Raw genomic sequence first — 19835 nt, forward strand, 5'->3', positions numbered from 1 at the left:
ACTTCCTCTTTCAGATCGCCGAGTATTGTTTAGCGCATATCACTCTTCTAGCGGTAGCTACACTACGGAGCCATTCCAAGTTCCAAGTTCCAAGTTCCAAGTTCCAAGTTCCAAGTTCCAAGTTCCAAGTTCCAAGTTTCTAGTAATTTCGTGTTGCTTTGTTGTCTGTTTCCTGATCTTGTGCCTATGTATCTTGGATTAACCCTTTGCCTGTTGTTTCAGACTCTGTTTGCTCCTCGCCTGGACTGTTGCTCGTGTTATTGGATTACCCCTCATGTCAAGCCCTCTGGATATTGTTTGTCGATCATAGACCCACGCTAGCCCTAGGAATATTCTTTGCCTTGTCTGTGATTTACCTGTGTTATCTGACCCTTGCCTGTTTCTTGACCTCGCCTTTGTAAATAAAGCCTTGCATATGGCTCCTCACGTCTCGTTCGCCTCGTAACATGACTAAGGCCGTGTTCACACTTGGCGTCTTTTTTGAAGCTGCCGGCGTCTGTTTTACATTATGATCCTATGGAGTAAACCGTGTTTTCCAAAAAGTCCTGAGCGCTTTTTAAAACGTCACCGCCGGCGTCTTTTTCTGCAGCTCAGAGCGTTTTTTCGAGTTGAAAAAATTTCAACTTTTCTGAAAAAAACGCCCTACGTCAAGCGCCTTTTTGACAGCTGACCAATGACAAGCGAGTAGCGAGATCTGTCGTTTCCATAACAAGAAGAAGAAAAATGGAGAAGGTGCCGGTAGATAGACAAACGTCGTTGTGAATCGACATTTTCTTTCCCGTTAACTTCAAAAGCCAACGCAAGAGCCAACTTTTTACTCTTTCTTGACATTTCTGCAGTACACAGCGCTAGGCTACTGTTGCAGCTGTTGCTATGACAACAAAAGACGCTCTCAGCTGCTATTTGTAACAGACGCTGCCAGCTTTGTTTTTCATTAAAAAAACGCTCGTCAACTTTTTCTAGTCAAAAAAGACGCCAAGTGTGAACACGGCCTAAATGACTAAAACTAAAACTTAAAAAAATGACTAAACATTATATAGACATTGAAAAAACAGAAGCCAATAACAATGACAAAAATTTACTAAACAAAAAAAAAAACTAAAAAAAAATTTAATCAGTAAATATTAAAATTATTCTAAATAATAAATTAATAAAAATGGCAAAGGTCTCTCAATATATTAACATATCACTGGTGTGTTTGTAAATATATATACAGTGTGGGAAATAAGCATTCAACACTGCAGCAATTCCCGTGACAGTTTGACCAGATGTTGGTATTACAGTTTTTTTCAATTGCTATAGGTCTCAAAATTAGCTTGTTTCATCATAAATGACTACAATTCTCATTCAAAAAACATACATTTCATTCATGACGCACTGATTTTAAAAAACACTAAAAACAGGGAGAACTGCATAATCGATTAACTTTTATCTTTGAAGTTTGAATGATTTGTCACATAAGTATTTCTTTACTGGTTAAGAATAACATCTTTTTATTTTACTAACTATATTACTGTCAGTCCTGTCTTCCTGTGTCTTGTGTTTCCCCTCCTCTCGTGCCCATATTTGGTTAGTTCCTATTCCTGTCCTCGTTTTGCTTATCAGTTTATTAGTCCCCAGCCGTGTGTTATTAATTATCTAGTTTATCCTCTTTAAGTCTCCCTTACTTAAGCCCTGTCTCTGGTGTCTGGTCTTGAATGTCATTCTGTGTTTCCAGCGTTCCCTATGTTTGGATCAACAAAGTCTGTTATTTAAAGAGTTCCTCATTTCCATGCTCCAGAGAATTGACAATTACAGCACAAACAATGAATGAGAAAAGCAGCATTTCCATCCTATTTATTTACAGCTTGTTTTCAATTGCTAACAAGCATTGTTCAATACTGAAACCACATTTTCAAAACTGTTCATACAGTCTGCATTACCAACTTGAATCTTGTTAATCTCGCCTCCAAAATGCACTCAGACCGACAAAACACTTCATACAGGTCTCAAAATAAGCTTATTTCATCATAACAGTGGGAACAATTCTCATTCAGAAAACATGCATTTCATAACACGCTGATCTAAAAATACTAACAACCGGGAGCACTACATAAACTATGAACTTTTATCTTTGAAGTATGAATGATTTGTCACAAGTATTTCATCATAGGATAAGAATAACATCTTTTCATTTTACCTACTGCATTACAGCACAAAGAATGAGAAAAGCAGCATTTCCATGCTATTTCTTTATGTACCAAAAACAAAAACCCATCAACATTTACAAAATGTACTTAAAAACATAAAAAAAAGTTGAGAAAAATATGAAATAAAAATTCTGAAGCAATAATAAAAAAGAAACAAAACAAACCATCATTAGTCTAGTATAATGAGGTGCTGTATGTGCAGTATTGGAGTCCCAGCTGCTGCAGGAGTCTTTCTGTGTGGAGTTTGTATATTCTCTCTGTGTTGACGTTGGTTTCCTCTGGGTTTCTCCCATAATCCAGAGACATACAGGACAGGTAAACTGGAGACTGTAAGTGAGTGTGAATATGAATGTGTGTGATGGACTGGCCATTGGGTACAGGGGGTTTTCTGCTTATGACACAGGAAAGGCTCCAGCCTCCTGACCCTTCACAAGCGCTAGGAAAAATGTATGGAATAGATGAATGGATGGATTGATGTACAGTACTGTTACGGTTGTACTCCTCCCTCTCTGTTTTTTCCCCACCAATGTGTCTTCCCTGATCCATGTCTCCAAACAAAATAATTCCAAATCAATCCATTTATCAAAATATAACCAAGAAAGAAAGAAGAAGAAGACGTCTAAAAATAGGACATCCGGCTTGGCTTACAGCTGAAATTGCATTTAGTTGTGTTTGGAAAAATTATAATTCAACTTCATAATAAATATTCTGCTAAGATTTTACATTTCAGAAATGGACAGAGTTTGCCATTGTTCCGATTTGAATGTGCTTTCATCAGTTTTGAAAGCAGTGTGTTAGCATTTGAAAAATGTGCTGAAAATGTATAGTGTTTTGCCAGTTGTGGAGTATGTATGACAAAAGAGTTTGTGGATTTTCAAAAATGTGGTCATTGCATGCATTTTGTCTGAAAGCAATGAAAATGATTCACAGTTTAAAAGCTGATAAAATGTAAAAACTGTAACTTGAATGCAATGTAAGTCGCTTTGGATAAAAGCGTCTGCTAAATGCATAAATGTAAATGTAAATGTTTAGTCCACATAGACTTCTGTATCGCTGAATGTGTGAACAGTTTTGAAAATGTGGCTTCAGTATTGAACAATGCTTTTTAGCAATTGAAAAAAACTGGCATTGAGGGTGCAGAGAGCGCTGGTTATTCACTCCCCCTACCTACACTCCCTGCCAGACTTGAAACTCAAACCCGCAACCTTTGGGTTACAAGTCCAACTCTCTATCCATTAGGCCATGACTGCCACATGAACATCTATGAACATCATCCATCCACAAATGAGCTTTCTGGATCATAGCAATGTCAACCTTTTTTCATTGCAGTAGTTGTAAAAAACTTGTACATTTATGGGGGCCATTTAAACCATTGACATTACAACTTATTATATTAATTTCAGTCATTACTATCAAACAAATAAGTGAACTGAACAAATGAGAGAAAGTTGTACCACTGCAAATGAATTAACTCAAGTCTGCCTTTAAAAACCCATTACTATCACTTTTGTAAGAGCAATTTAAAAATCCACCTGGCTGAAATATCAATTTAAATGGACTCGACGGTTCTGATCACCTGCTCTCAAGGCTACTCAATATTGTCTTCAAAGGCTTTGTTTCCACCTGCTTTGGGATTTTTTGGACCATTTGTTGGAGAGGCGATTGATTGAATGAGTCTTCCTCACCATACCCGAATGACACATGGTAATTGTGAGCCCATATCTCAGAATGCGAAGACTCGGCGCAATTGACATGAAAATAGGGCAGAGTCGAGAAATATCGCTCCATCCTCCTCCTCCTCTTCCTCCGTTCATAATTGCAGTGCTTCATATCATCAGACTATAAAAGGCGCATTCCGACGAAAGCTTGTTTTTAGATACGGATGCATTCAGGAGAATAAAAGCACCCGAAATCACTGGCGCTAGAAAGGCTTTCTGAGTCACAGAGCCCTCATGTCTTGGTTGATCATGGCTTCTCTCTCACTCAGCCGGAGTAGGTAGGAGTGTGTGGGAGAAAGGAGCTTGTCGCTATACTTCTTTGAAAACCATTGAGGTTTTCATTTCAAGCCCCATCAAAGTTCCTCTCAGGGCCCTTGAGAAATCTCGAGAGGAGTGGTGGCAGCCGAGCGCCTGTGTCACATTGGAAATGAAAAGAGTTTGTGGGAACACATTAGAGAATAATAAACGTAATAAAACACCGAAGACTTTGCTTGGTCATTATCCTAATAAATATGGAGATGAGCTCATTCTTCAAGCCGAGAGTAAGTAATTGAATTTCCTCCTGGACTTCTGGGGGTTTTGTGCAGGTGTGACAGCCGAGGGAGGGATGCAGCATTCAGGACGCGTTGCAAAAATACTCACTCCGGCTCCCCAAATAATCAAGACTGTGAAAAGGCTGCCATGGAGTGCACTAGGCTGGGTCACGGCAGATAGCATTTATCATTGACACCTCTTGGATGGAAAGCTAAGTAGTGGCGAGTTGCGTCTTGATTTTTGAGTGACTTTGAGTATCTGTGAAGCGGGCAATCCTATTGAGCCTCGCCTGACAGATCTCCTTCGCATGATCCACTTATGTCAAAGCGTATAGTCTGGGTCTCCGAAGAGCGTGGCTCTATCTTCCCTTCAATAGATCCCACAGGCTCACGTGTCAGATTAAGTTTAGGGCCTTGCCTGGGGGTCAAGGTAGAACTGTTTGATGGGGGTTTGCGTGAGTGCAGATAGGTGTGTGGTTATTTGTAAGAAAGACTGGGGCTACTTGTCACAAAGTGAAGAACATAAAGAACTAAAAACATAAAAAAACACGTAGGATAAGCTTTCGTGACGATGCGCAGCAGTGGCCCGTCAACTGTCCTGAGCGCCTTTTTAGGCTGGCCTCAACCGTGGGTCCCTAAAATCGTCACCACCTTTCACCCCACTAGCGACGGCCCTGCCGCTATTGATCAGCATGTGTTGAAAAAACTTCATCTTTTTCCCTGTGAACAATGGTGGAAATGTTCAATAGCTTTTTTTGTAGGCACGACTTTAAAACGTGTCTTTATGAAAACTGACTTCTAACAATAAACCTGCAATGAACTGTGACAACTAGCCCCGGTCTCAGTTACTGTGGAAGTGTGCATGTGTCCAGCACGTCAGTTTTCCCCTGGTTCCCCTCGAAGCTTCTAATCAGCTATTAATGAGAAACAATTAACCATCGTAATTCTCCAACAGGCATAATGAAAGGTCACAGGCAGGAGGTTCAGAGCATGGTGCCTTTATCCAGATATATGGGGAACAAGATACATAGTCAGAATCAGTGTATAACAGGAATGCTGCAAGCATTTCGAGTAATCATCTCCAACTTAAAACCAGGATGCCTTTGTGAACGCAGTCGCTTCATCTCTGACTGATGGACCCCAAATCAAAACTTGACATCACACAGTGCTGAATCACCTTTGATTTTCTTTTTATCTGTGATTTTCTCATGCTTGATATGCTTTCTCCTCTCCCTCTCTCATTTTCTGGCGCTTAAACCTCACAAAGTTTTCCTCATTAACACAAAAGTTGTTCGCTTCCTTACATTTTACCTCAACTAGGCGCAGACAGTTTTCATAATTCATCATTTCGTTGAATTTCAATGATTGCAGTGCTGCACAAAGGTCTATAAATGAATCATAGTATAGAATTTTCTAAAGAATAAGCCCGCCAGCTAGGTTTCAGATTTTGAAACATGAGGATGTGAATCCTGCTGTGGTCCTCAACAGCAGCGCCTCAGAAGGAATCTCAGCGTACCCATTACTGGCCCTCCTAACCACCAAGATCATAATAATCTTTTTGTTGAACTTAAAATGTTCACTTTAATGTCTAGAGTGGTGATTCAGAAAAGTGATATGCATCTAAAATAAGGCGACAAAATCTCCCCTTTGCATTTGGGTTGTTTTACTTCAATGTAAATTTCAGATATTTACGTTCTCTTTATAGAGTATTATTAAACTGAACATGTGCCACCTAGTGTTTTGACAAATCCAACAGGAAAATGGAGCATACAAATGTTTGATGATTGATTGCTATTTTTATCTTCCTCGGCAGCAAAACAAAAAAGATTAAAAAAAAATCTAAACCCAATGCCTAACGGAAAGGCATACATACCATATTTACAGCTTTTGTTACAAAAACTACAATGATTTTGAAAGTTTTTGAAAATAACAAAAAAGAGAAAAATTGATCAGTGGTTTATTTTACGTCCAGCAGGCGAAATTCAACTACAGAAAGGAAGGGGATTTACCCTCAAACTAGGTGGCGGGGCTGATTTTTTTGTCTGGCTGAAACACTAAAATGCTTGTTGCTAGGCAACTGTGCTGTTGGTCTATCCCATAATAACACACTATGCAATTAGCCATGCCTGGAGAGTGTATGTAGCCCTGTCAAAAGAATACAGAGCCATTATCTTCAACCTCATATCCAGGTTTTGCTTTGGGGAGCGAGTGTTCATTATTTTTGAGTCCTCTTCAAAGTTAAGTGCATGCTTTTGTTAAGTGCATACTTTGATGGAATTGGCTTGCTTTTGCTCAACTTTAATGATTACAATGGGACTGTAAGTCTTTCGCAAGTCTTAAAGTTTTAAAGTTACATTCTGTGTTTGTTTTGTTTATTTTACTTTGAATGAGCTAAGCTGGTTAGCATAGTCATGCTAGCTGCTGTTGGTAGATGCTTTAACAACACCACCTGATAGCCATGTATTAATTGCATGCAAAAGTTATTTCTAATATTTATAGCAGATGGTAGTTAGTGAAGAGTGAGGGACTGTAAATGTTACTGTGATGCCTATTGTTAAATGCTAATGCTAAAAGATGTCTCCACAGATAAGGTGCAACCAACTTCCAATATTGTTAGAGAAGACAATCCTAGTACATTAGATAAGGAACAACATTTGCAACCAAAATTGATACTAAGCAGATAACTACATTTGAAGAACGGAATTCATGAATGTTAATAAAGTATGTTTTATATAGTATGAATGTAGCCTATAGCATGAATTTATTATGGATGTACTACATTCGCATTGTTGTCTTCGTCATGTGACCTACAAAACCAGTTGCATAACATCATTGCGGTTTTTTACCGAAGGGAATGCGGAATGCGATTTCTACCCCCTGGGGCGCGATTTTTACAGAGGGGGACAGGAAGTAAATATGCAGTTCAGGGGGCCCAGGAGGCCACTGCTGTGGCCTCAAAGGATAGTAAAGATCCACGCCAGCGGAAGTTTTCAATTACAAGTGTTGTTTTTGAAATGTTGTAGCCGTAATCAACAAGAGATTTTTTTATTAGGTTGATTTGAACGATATCATTTTCTTGGTTGCACTGGCTAATATTGACGTTGTCTTGAACTGATACTGACATCTAGTGGTGTGGATGCAGATTTCCGTTACCAGCGTCAGTTTACAAATAGCCATAATCGAACAAGATACTTTTTTTTATTATTACGCCGATATGACTGCAGTTTTGTGTTTATAAAAATATTTTTCAAAACTTTTATTCGATTATTTGTGTGTGTGTGTAAACATCCAAAACATCATTTGAACCGTGTTTTATCAAAATGGAAGATTTATTTGTCTTAAAGAGTTTTTTGCTAATTTTGTTAGCATAATATATATTTTTACAAACAATATAATATTATAACACTTCATACAGACATTAAAGTAAGTTCAGCAAGCAAAGCACACCCGAAGGGCTTCAATATACTGACAACAAAGCACACCACAGACTCCGACATTGGGCCAAAATGTCACCGCAAGTATAATTATAGAGCACAATTGAGTTAGGATTCAGATCTTTAAATCAGTTTGGCTCATTAATGGTCTTTCGCACCAGCTCATCTGCATGCCCTCATTACCTAGATAGAGAAACTCACAGCTGGGGTGATTCTCTCTTACAGATACAAGCTCTTTATATATTAATTTATGGTAACAAGTCATGGATTAATAATTGAACATGTAGCCACAGTTTCCATCGGTCACAGGAGTGTTTTCACGACAATGAGGGTCAACTCATAAAGGTTGCAAGCTGTCAAATGTAAGAGGTATAAATGTATAGTTATGATAGTTGCATTTCTAATTAACTAATTAATCATTAATATTATACATATATCAGACTGATATTAAATATATATTTTTTCTGAAAATCCTGTTACAGTTTACCCAATATAGTGTGATTAAAATATCAATCAAAAGGTCAGTATGTGTTTAATGAACTGTATCTTTTTTTCCTGTACAATAATGATAAAAATGTGAAATGTGTGACAACTTGCCCCAGTGTTCCCTAAATCATGACCTGGCATTGTCATTGAGCAGATAAACCATCGAAAGGTGGCTTAAATGGTCAAATCTGTCTCTTCTGAAAAGGTTCGGTCAGAGGAACAATGTCCTTGGAAGAGTTTCAGAAGATTGCAAGACTAATGATTAATGATGCCAGGCTAAAATCGTTTTACTATAAGATATTCTCCCTGCGTGCAAGGCATGTGCAAGTGTGTGTATTAGAAGGTACCAAATCACTAAAGCCTCAGGTATATTGGTATATTGACTGTGAAACGATGCAAGAATATATTTAGGACGAAAGAATAACTGACAAATGTAAATGAAAATAAATAATGTCATTATTGAGCAAACACTCTTTAACTCTGCCTCACATTTTATAGTCAATAAACCCATATAACTAATTATCTCAGATTGAATTTTTTATTCTGTTTGATGGCTTAGGAATGGGGATTTAGAGTCCCAAAATGATATATTGTACAGTATGTTCCTACAAAGATATTTCATGCCAAAGCTGTATTATTTGATGAAGTCCCTGAGGATATAGCCAACTGAAAGATTTGAGCAATCACTTTCTGTTATTTACTCCAGCTCCATGCTCTTTGTCACAATGAAAGTGAATGGTGACTAATGCTCTCAGGTGAGATTTAAATGTGTACTGACTTAAATTTCAGGTTATTCCTCACAAAAGCTTTAATGTTACTTAAAAATAGTGTTTGAGTCTTGTAGACAAATTTGATTATGCTTTATGTTGCTTTTGGCCTTTTTTTTAACCCTGGTCTCAAGTTGATATGAAAAGATATGAGGGTGAGTAAATTGACAAAATGACATTTTTTTAAATGAACTATCCTTAATGGCTCAAATACGGTAATATATTGTGGTGTATTTATTAAAAATATATGGTTTATACTCATTTAAATGAATTAGAAACATTTCAAGTTGAAAAGAGATGACAAATGTCTCCTTCAAATCAAAAAGAAATGATCACATCATCACTTGCACAGTTTGACTGGTCAGTGTTAATTCACAAAATTATTATTTTGTTAGTTAGCTACATAGGTATTTTATTACTTTAGTTTTTTTTTTATACAACATAAGATTGAATTACACTGAAAGACAAATCAAAGTGTGAAACTTCATTAAATTCTACACAACTGCAAGTAAATTCATAATTGACAGTGCACTGAATGATTGATATTATGACGCATATTATTTTTTAAAAATATCTCATAAAATAAGAGAAGACTAGATCCTTCTACATCTCAAAATTTTTTTCTTCTTTTTTCAAAGCCTGAAAAACACACATGGATAATTTATCTCTCCCTTGAAGGATGTGCTACTGTGCTACTAATATGCAGCAAAGCAAACAAAGGTGAATGTGTCCTGAATTCCCAATGGCTCTGATGACCGACGGTGCATGTGAAAGCGGGCGTGCGTCAAAAGGTACGTGGAAGTTGAGAGAGAAAGACAAATGCGCAAAACTGTTTCTGAATGAGTGGAAGGGAAAGTGGGGCAGCTCCCGAAGGACATTCATCATGCCTGCTTGTCAATCAAAAACAAAGATGAACGTGAAGGATCCGCTTTTTTCAAACATCCATCTGCACAAGAACCAGTACAGGAGGCGCCTCGGCAACTTTGGCCTTGCGTGGAAGCAGCCGGGCAAGGCTTCGGTAGGATGGCGTGGCCCTCAGCAGGAGTTCTTTGAGTCCGGCCCGGAATTCACGGCGGATCAGGCAATAGAGCACAGGGTTGAGGCAACTGTTTGTGTGAGCCAAGCACACAGTCAGCGGGAAAGCGTATGCCTGGGCATTGTAGAAGGCCTTGCTGAAGGGCACCAGGTCGAACTTAATAAGGACGCCCCACAGAGTCAGGGCCTGATTGGGTAACCAGCACAAGAAGAACGACAGGACGACGATCACAACCGATTTGGTTACCTTAGAGCGATGCTTGTGCCGCCCCTGCTCACTTTCGGAGCCCGCCACGCCACTAATCCTACGGCTTAGCACGATTCTTAGAAGTAAGAGATAGCAAACGGTGATCACCACCAGTGGGATCAGAAACCCAAGCAGGACCTTTTGCAACTGGTACAGTCCTAGCAGCAACTGCGGATCCCAGCTTCCCGTTTCAGGGAAGCGGACCAAGCACAGCTCCTCGTCTGTCGCAACTTGGGCTATCGTGGAATAAATTGCATGAGGTAGAGTTGCTATCAGGGAGACGACCCAAATGCCCAAACTGATCCACTTGGCCGCAGCCGCTGCCGCTTGGCGACTATGCATCTTCAGGGAGGACGCGATGGAATAATACCTTGCCACGCTCATGGCGGTCAGGAAAAATACGCTGGCGTACATGTTCATAGTGGTGACCGAGCTGATGATTTTGCACATAACTTTTCCGAAGGGCCAGCGGAAGTCCAATGCTGTGTCTACGGCCCAGAATGGTAGGGTTAGGACGAACTGCAGGTCAGTCAGAGCCAGACCCATCACAAAGCAGTTGATGGAAGACTGCTTCAGCCGGTAGCGCGAGTGCAGCAGGTAGAGCGCTAGAGAGTTGCCTACAAGTCCCAGAGCGCACACCACTGAATAAATGAGGGCGATCATCACACGCACAGCCAAACTAGACCCATCACCTTGTAGAGTTGAACTAGACTCCTTTGTCAACAAATGCAGCCAGCAGCGTAAAGACATGTTCCCGCTGGCAGCATCGGTACAGTTGTCCAGCGCCACGCTGGTGTCCAGTGTGTGCTCACATTCTCCCAGCTCCAGAGTTTGTGTGGTGTTATTCCTCTCCATGGCAGGCTCCCACTCAGTCCGTTGTCATGGTGAAACGATGCAAACGGAGAAACTAATCCATTCATGTAATTTACCTCAAGTTCATTGTGACCACCGCACTTTGTCTGCGGGCATGTGTAATTACTTCACCGGCTGCGCGAGCGTTGTCTCATCAGTCCCTCTCTGTGCGCTCTGCAGCGCGCGTGCATTCTTTTATACTCCGATGAGCATGACGTGCGTCCGCGCGTTGCTGAGGCACGCGCCGCTTTTATGTCGGATGCATACATGCACGCGGCGCGTAATGAAACGTTCATTATACAGAATGTTATTTTGGATAAACACACAACAGCTTAAAATGCTTAAAATATAAGCTTTTTTTAAAAATCCGTACTTTTTGAAGTAACCAATCTTTTGACACAATATCAATAATGCATTATTGAAAATATAAGGGCTATTTGACATTTAGTTTCGGTTTATTGATTTGTTTAATTTTTTATAATTATACAGGCCTACAAAAAGTATGCAATCTAATCATGTTGTATTTTAAAACAAAATCTATTAAAATATATTGCTTTCTCTCTCACACACTCACTCGCTTTCTCTCTCTCTCTCTCACACACACACACACACACACACACACTTCATCTTTCTCACTCTATTGCTTGCGTGTGCTTAGCCCACCTCCAATTTAATTCACTCCAATTCAATTACTCCAATTTATTTCAGTCTTTCTCTTTCCATCCATGATAATTTCAGTCACACACAAGCTTTTTTCCCCACATTCACAGACTTTTAATTGCAACCCACGAATCTTGAAAATAACTCAGAAATCCACACAATGAAAGTGATAACTTATTGATTTAAGGCTATGGAGTCTTTCGTCTTAGTTGTTGGTTTCATTTAGAAGATTACTGGGCCAGGAAATGCAGTTTTTGCCTTGAGGAGCACCCAGAGTCTGACATTTATTTGTACAAACTTTGTGCATCAAATCAGAGGCAGATAATCAAATAAAAATGCAGCTCTCTGACAGGTGCAATAGACGTGTGGACCTGGAGGTCAGGGGCCCAAGGGAGACGTCAAAGCGAAGAGACACACTGCAGTCCTGAGGATGACAGATGCAAGTTTATCTCTCCGTATGATTAAAGAGGCACTGAGTAAGATGGAAGCCTTCTTGAATAATAGTTCATTCTTTATCAGAAACTGCTGAACCTGTTCACTCATTTAAATTTGAATATTATTCCTGAGCACAAGTGAAGATTATGCATAATCTATACATATTTTGTACCCCCCCCCCCCAGGTTTTCTTATCTAAAAGTGACTTGAAGCAGGCTACCTCCCACACTGTTTTCTCATTCCTGAGCACTGAAGGTTAATCGTTTTACAGTCCCTGAAATGTCAAAGAAAAAATGAAATTAACATTTACATATTTACTTATTCGTATATGGTTGAAATCTACACAAACAACTGCTTTCATATCTAATCATTTGTGCATCTCCTACAGATTATAAAGTGCCTTTACATTGATAATGGGTCTAACCACATAAAAACTGTATTTGTCAAGGATCCTCGTATTTGTTTTTACTGAGATAGGTTGTTCACCTGTTCTTCTCATCTGCACTGGCCTCATTCTGTCTCTCGTGACATCCAAATTGTGCTGAAAGGCATTTATGTGTTGACGTAGACCCAGAGTTGAAGACAGAGTTGTCCATTTCATATGATGCATCTTACAACATTTATTGGAAAAAGCAACAAGAAAGCAACCCCATAAAATAGTGTTGAAAGGCAATTCAACACAACGTTTTATTGAGAAAGCACATTTGTTATCAAAAGCAATTTATGAACACTAACTTGTAAAAAATTACTTCAGCCGTCAGATTAATACCCATAAAGCAAAAGAGAAGCACAACACAAGGCAGTACTTTAGGACAAACTTGCTGAAGGATGTAAAATTTATTTTGTATTATTATTCACCTCAGCTGTAGTGCAAGTAATACATTGGCAGAGCAGATGGTTCAAACCTCTGGTGATCACAGCCATAATATATACAGTGGAGTCCAAAAATATGATGCCACATTTGGGATTTTTTTTTTCTCAATTATTTAATAAACTTTAATCTGAAAAAAGTGAAATAAATATGAAATATTTAACATTTTCAAACTGACCATGTTAATTAATTTGTACACACAGTCAGATTTCATTGCTTGCATTGAACTTAAATTCATATTTTTTTTATTTCAACTTTTCACTCAAATTGTAATTTTTTTTATGTACATTTTATTACATGACGCTCTGAATACTTGATTATATGTGGTCAATCGCGTCATCCAGCGGCCTGATATTTCCATGGCTGCGTCCGAAAGCCTAGGCAGCTGACTTGCTTCCTTGCTGTCTTATGAGGCAATGGCTTGCAGGCAGCGTTTTTGCACAAAGGCACCTCATGAAACTGATTTTGGACAGGCTTCTGAGGCAGCGTAACGGTTTAATGATCTACAGCAAAATAGAACGAGTTTTGGTGATAACTAAACGAATATTTAATTACTACAATACTGATTTCTCGCTAGAAATAACAACAAAAGTGCAAAAAGTTGGTCAGAAATATACATTTACACACAAACTGACCACCAAATGCAAAGGCAGCGATGGATACATCTATGCTGTCTGGTTGCCAATTTAGCGATTTTGTAGCTAGATTTAGCTACTTCCGCACTCCTTTTGAGACTTTTTTCAAAGGTTTAGGGACAAATATAGGAACTTCTTGGACAAAACTCATCTAAGTTTTTATCTTGCCCACTGATCTGTATTCATCTTTATAAAGACCAGTGAATTTGCCATTATGATGTCATCTAGTGACATTTAGCTACCAGTTTTAGCTACTTTCAATTGAAAGCAGTTGGCAACCTGTCTTCAAAATTCGATCAGAAGAAGGTACCTCTGGAGACAGGAAGTAAAGCAGAATTTGGATTCTGATGTGCCTTGATGCCTTCCTGCCTTGGAATGTTGCCCCCGAAGGCAGCATTTTAGAGCTTTCGGATGCAGCCCATGCCAACGCTGTGTATTATTAACGAAACCACTACTTTCTCGACGCAACGGTCGCCATCTTGCATCTCTGTTTTCAATTGTAGTGAAAATTATCTCAGAGAAGTATTAATATCACAGCAATATTGTTTCAGCGTCTGTCTCCTTGCTAGTCCGATTGTTTTGTACGTTACTAGTCAACTATTTTTTCATAGTGGAAAATGAGCTACAAAACTAAAATAATTCCATATCAACATTTCATGTGCACATATTCATTTAACTTGTAGCCTTGTAACAAGCAAAATAATGTAGCTACTAGTCAGTCAGCCATGTTATTCTTGCAAAAATAATTGCCTTGTTTAAGAAAACACGCATTTATTTCGTTTGGACCCCACTGCATTTTAACGAAAAAGAAGATTATCTGCTTTGGCAAGTTTAAAACGAGAGAAAATATATTTTCAGCATTCCAAATCAACAGATAAAATTTGCAATTGTTATTTTATCCAAAGTTTGATAATATAGAAATAAGCAGCTATATACTCTATCTCTTAAAAATTACTTCAGCAGAAAGAAGAAAAAAGAGCTTCCAGCAATCCGTTAGCTGGCTCCCGTCTTCAAAAGTGCTTTTAAAGAAGTTTTGACAAATCCCCGGGTAAATCCCCTTCTGCCCTTCACATATCATCAGCATGAGGACTCCGCCTTGAGCCACGTCGTGGATTCAAGGTCACTGTTGCTACATGCCCAGTGATGGGGTCTCCATGGTGATGGTCGTCATGCTGGTCTAAACTGTGGTTGTGAGATTCAGAATCGTAATTGGTGAATTCTGGTCTCCTGTGAAGTCTTCCCAGCAGCGACGCTATCTCCTCCATACCTTTATCCTCAGACAAGCGCGGGAGCATTTTGGAGTCCTCAGACACGGAGAACGGATGCTCGAGGGCACGCAGCACACGGGAAGACTGAAGGTTGTGCAGTGACCGTGACTGAACTGAAAGGGGTTAAAGAAAATGTAAGAAAGTTACTTCAAACTCCTTGTGAGAAGCGTGTCTGTGCTATCCTTCTTTAAAACAAACGCCACTTGATATTTGCACTTTTGGACCTTTGGAAAATAATTGTACAATCTCACTAGATCAAGTAGGCCTAATTAATAACAATTAACAACAGTGCCTATACCACGCGTTTTGCGTTTAATGTTCTGTAACAAAGTAGCCTACTTTGTAAACATTGTTTTTTTTGGAAAAAAAGGCTGACTCCTTTTGTTTTGCTAAGGCTCATTTCAGAGATAGCATTTTGTATCATAAATACATTTGCTTATTGGAAATGATATGATGGTCACAAATAATATTTACGTTTTTGTGACCTTCATAGACCAAAAAGTTGAAATCTGTTTTTAATTAATCTTGCCCTAAGCTGAATAAACACCCACAATGCGAAGATATTCATACACTTTTTAACATTTACATATTGTCAATCCCTCATAATCAAACTCACGACTTTGGTTTTGACTAGCTACAGTACAGGAAGTAGAAAGTGAATTTCTTGTTATTTTATGTCTGTGGAGGAAATAAACATAGAAAAGTTATGCTGTGACACGTTTTCCCCTGTTCTTTTCTTCCTGAACTTCAGCCATCCACTTCAAAAGAGCTGCGATGCTCAACAAGACGCTAATCGAACAAGACTGTGACCAAGTGTGCCAAACTTTAACCATGACCTACGCTTAGCCTGCAGAATAAGAATTGATTCCCTTCAGAAACACTGACAGCAGTTTGATGAGGACAAATTACAGCTTTTCTTCCACGCCGTTGATTCAACGTGTGGGAAACATGACTAAGCTGTTTGCCATTCTTCTAGTCCGCGTCACCTCTCTCAGTACTTCCAATAACTCTCACAAGGTTTCAGTCCAAGCCTAATGGCTTGTCAACCAAATGATACATTACACAGATTGACATTTTCCTCTCAAGTTAGCATCGAGAGGATGGATGGAGGAGATGTTTCAGCCAGAAAACTCACCTCTCAATGGGCTAAAGTCTCCATGCTGGCTGACCTTGGTATCTGTGAAGGGCTTTAGATTGGGCAGCAGAATCAAGGTGAAAGACAGAAGCAGCACCTGAGGGACAGAGGCAGATGAAAGGCATGAGCGGAGCAGCACGGAAGGCCATTAGTGAAGCACAACTTCGATGTAACGTCTATTTTTGAAGTATGTTCTCAAGTAGCTGTGGATTGGAGTTCCTTGTTACGTGATTACTTAGATCCCCAGCGCCCCTTCATGTTGAGGAACACTGATGATTGCTTTAAGAGCATTTGTCAATCAAAGTCTTGTGCTACCTCATAAAACACAACTAAATGTACTATAGTGTGAGACTTCAGATGATAAGTTGTTTACATTTACTGAATTGAAGTCAACCAGAAATGGCATTTTCAATTAATAACACTTGTGTAATGGCAAAGTTAGATTTTCACTTCTTATGTTCTTTCAGAAATGGTGACCAAGAGAAATTTCTTATTATTATTATCATAATGAAAACAGTGCTAATTAATATTTTTGTAAAACTTTTTTTTCCCAGGATATTTTAATGAACAGAATGTTTAAATACAAATGAGAAAATTTGGCATTTGAAACATACCATTCTGCTTTTGAAAGACTTGAAATAATTGCTATTTTATTCTTATGGCAGAATAAAATAATAGTAAGAAATAGCAATAGTAAGAAATAACAAATCTGCATATAGTTTTTTTTATTTACAACATGTAATCTTATTTTATCTTTCCCGCTCTTACAGTGTACAGTTTGTATTTGTGTAGCATCTTTCTATTCTAATCTGAATTTGGATTGCTTATGGTGGGTTGTAAGACAATGTTTTCTGTAATGCTTTGGAACAGTATTTATGAATCTTGGCTTAAAAAATTGACATCAGCTGCAAAAGTTTTTTTTACATTTCTGTTTCTTTGGAATAACATGTTCAGATAAATAATTCAAAATAAGACCAAGAACGCGTTTCGAGTCCGTTTTGGTTTTGTGTTGATATAAAGATGTTTGTGGTGAAAACACATTGACTTGCACTGAGAGAAAACAGTGGCAAGTGTCAGAGAAAATGCTATGAGTTATGTAAGTGTGTGATTTTAAATTCCCAAAGCATGATTACTGTATGACTGGATCTTTCAAGTGCTAATATCTCTTCTTTTAACTCTCACCAGAATGCAGGTCCCAGTCTGGGCCGGTTTGTTGGATCCATTCATGACCATCGCCTGCAACCGACGCAGTTGTTCCACCAGGGAGCTGAGATTGAGAGAGCAGGGTAAAAAGTTAAAATTCAGGAGCCTGTATGGAGTGTGAAGATTACCAAGTAAATGATTCCCTCACATGTTGCATTTCTCCAGCTGGAAGACTTTTCTCTGCAGCTCCTGGCTGTGTGCGCTACATGCTGCCATCCTATGAGCACAAATTTCCCATAAGAACCATGTAAAAGAAAACAGGTTGTAATCAAGTCCACTCTCAGTGAACTTCCACCTGGTATTTTGCCAGGGGGGGTTGTGTTCAGTAGATGCAAATTTCATCAACTCGGATTATGATATTTACTCCGTGATTCGAGGCACGTAGCTTCCGCTTTTGCTTCATTTATTCGAGCACAAGAGTCAATACCTGCTCTCCAGGCCGTCGATGTATTCTTTCTTCTTCTTCCTGCTCTCTTGGGCCGACTGCTTGTTGCGGATCTTTCGGCGGATTTTTTTCAGAATCCTTTCCTCGTACTTGATCACGGGAGGGAAGCAGAAACATTGAGCTACAAAGACAATCGGCTGAGTTCTAATATTATGGTGTAATTGCCAACTGATGGTACCTTGGTGAGCGGGAACTGATCTGGCAGAGTCAGTCCTTCCTTGGTAAGTAGTCGTTTCTCATCCTCTGTGAGAACCAGCTCCTGGTAGGACTGCTGAGTCGCCTTTGTGGCCTGGAATATCAAACGGACATGAAAGTAACAAATCCAATCAACATCTCTTTGTGCCTGGATGGTCAGAAACCTATCGAGTTCACCTTTCATCTGCACTCAAGTTCACCTTTTCCCTATTCTGCTTTGTGTGTTTTACCTAGCTTCATGCCTGAGTGCAAACTCACAGGCTCTGATGTGCCAGATAGCAGCAGGTCCTTGACAGTTAGCGGGAATCCAGTGTTCGGTTGTGCCTGTGGCGTTTCAGATGCGCGTTGCATCCCCCCAGCCCTGTCTGGGAGAAATCCAGTCTCACAGCCATCTGCAGCAACAGATAATACTATTTATCCTTCTTTGTTTGCATGTGAAGAGATTCACAAAGCTGAGGAAAAGGGGCTAATCTTCAGAACGTGTTGCAAAACAGCGCACAATGCAGTGAATCAATAAGTAGGAGACTAATCTTCTGTGTTTACAGAGTCTTGAGTCACCAGAAAGGTTCGCTTTACGAATACTTGATACTCACTGAAATTAAATGGGAAGTTGTTGTCGAGATTGTGTTGCGCCTGGGATACGATGATGTGAGGCTCCAAAGGAGGGCTTGCGGTTGGCGGCGGACTGTCGATGTGATCCGAATGAGGATCTTCGCTGATTCCGCTGTCGCTAGGAGAGGGCGACCAAACTGGAGATCCAGAAACAGAGTCGTACCCACCTAAAAGTGTGTTGAAGAACTCCTCGTTACCCTGAGCGGGAATCATCATCTGGCAATCGAGAATACAGGATGGTGAATGATGAGATATTGAATTCTTTCTTTTGCGGAACACAAAAGAAGATTTTGAAGAACTGTTTTTGTCAAAAACATTCTTGAGAATATCTTCTTTTGAGTTCTACACTATTAAATAAAGTCAAAAAGATTTGGAATGACATCAGGGTAAGTAAATTATCATTTTCATTTTGGGAAGAATTTTTCCTTTTGTATGTTAAATTCGAAGAATTGAAAAAACTTGGAAGAAGCCAGACTTACATGAGGATCTTGAACTGGCCAAAGCTGATCGCTTTGTGGTCCCATAGTCTCATGCCGTAAGATGCCGTCATTCTTATCAAAGAGCAAATCGAGTAGTTCTAACCCTTCACCACCCTGAGATAGAGAATACATTTGCTGTATATATCATTTGTTGCCAGTGGAATTCAATGGAAAATACATAAAATGGATCAAAGCAGCAAAACAGTTGAAACCAAGCAAATGTTAAAACAAGAAGACTCGATAGAAGAAAAGATAACTTTTCCATTTTTCTGAACTTTGCTCAGGCAGGCTAGATAACATACGGTCAATACTATCTCATTCAAAACCAATAAAAATTCAAAACATTAGGACTTACCTGGTCTGAGTAGTTCTCCATTACTGTGACCCAGGGGTATCGCAGTCTAAAATATCCTTGAAAAAAATGCCAAAAATGGGACAAAACCAAAATATCTGTCAATCCTTACTGTGTCTTAGTCCCTCTGCTCACCCAGGACAAAGTTCAAACTCCAACACAACAGGTCATCATTCTCAGTTCTGCGTTTGATTGGCTGTTCTTTGTTGTGATGTAAGATAAAAAATGTGGGAACACCCTGGAGAAATAGTGTCATTTGTATTTCAGCCAAACATATTGCAACT

The 19835-nt window shown here is 39.2% G+C and overlaps 2 protein-coding genes across 2 annotated transcripts; both read right to left on the reverse strand.

Moving 5' to 3' along the window:
- Positions 1 to 10061: 10061 nt before the first annotated feature.
- On the reverse strand, positions 10062 to 11264 carry LOC306867905 (relaxin-3 receptor 1-like; the record flags this gene model as incomplete). Its single annotated transcript, XM_079413861.1, has 1 exon — positions 10062 to 11264. One exon carries the CDS (start codon positions 11262 to 11264, stop codon positions 10062 to 10064), a length of 1203 nt encoding a protein of 400 aa, XP_079269987.1.
- Positions 11265 to 13009: 1745 nt separating this feature from the next.
- Positions 13010 to 19693, reverse strand: LOC306867187 (cyclic AMP-responsive element-binding protein 3-like protein 3-A). Its single transcript, XM_079412768.1, has 10 exons — positions 19555 to 19693; positions 19200 to 19313; positions 18702 to 18936; positions 18367 to 18500; positions 18092 to 18202; positions 17896 to 18002; positions 17617 to 17685; positions 17448 to 17532; positions 16266 to 16362; positions 13010 to 15243 (listed from the first exon to the last, which is right to left on the reverse strand). Exons 1-10 carry the CDS (start codon positions 19573 to 19575, stop codon positions 14930 to 14932), a joined length of 1287 nt encoding a protein of 428 aa, XP_079268894.1. The 5' UTR covers positions 19576 to 19693; the 3' UTR covers positions 13010 to 14929.
- Between the last annotated feature and the right edge of the window lie 142 nt (positions 19694 to 19835).

This window comes from Barbus barbus, assembly GCF_936440315.1.
Source record: "Barbus barbus genome assembly, chromosome: 49".
NCBI classification, from domain to species: domain Eukaryota; kingdom Metazoa; phylum Chordata; class Actinopteri; order Cypriniformes; family Cyprinidae; genus Barbus; species Barbus barbus.

Coding starts and splice junctions, on each gene's coding strand:
- LOC306867187 (XM_079412768.1), bottom strand. CDS start 19,575: ATGGAGAACTACTCAGACCAG. Junction 18,003..18,091: donor ATCAGTTCCCGCTCACCAAG/GTACCATCAGTT, acceptor CCCGTGATCAAG/TACGAGGAAAGGATTCTGAA. Junction 17,533..17,616: donor CAGCTGGAGAAATGCAACAT/GTGAGGGAATCA, acceptor TCTCAATCTCAG/CTCCCTGGTGGAACAACTGC.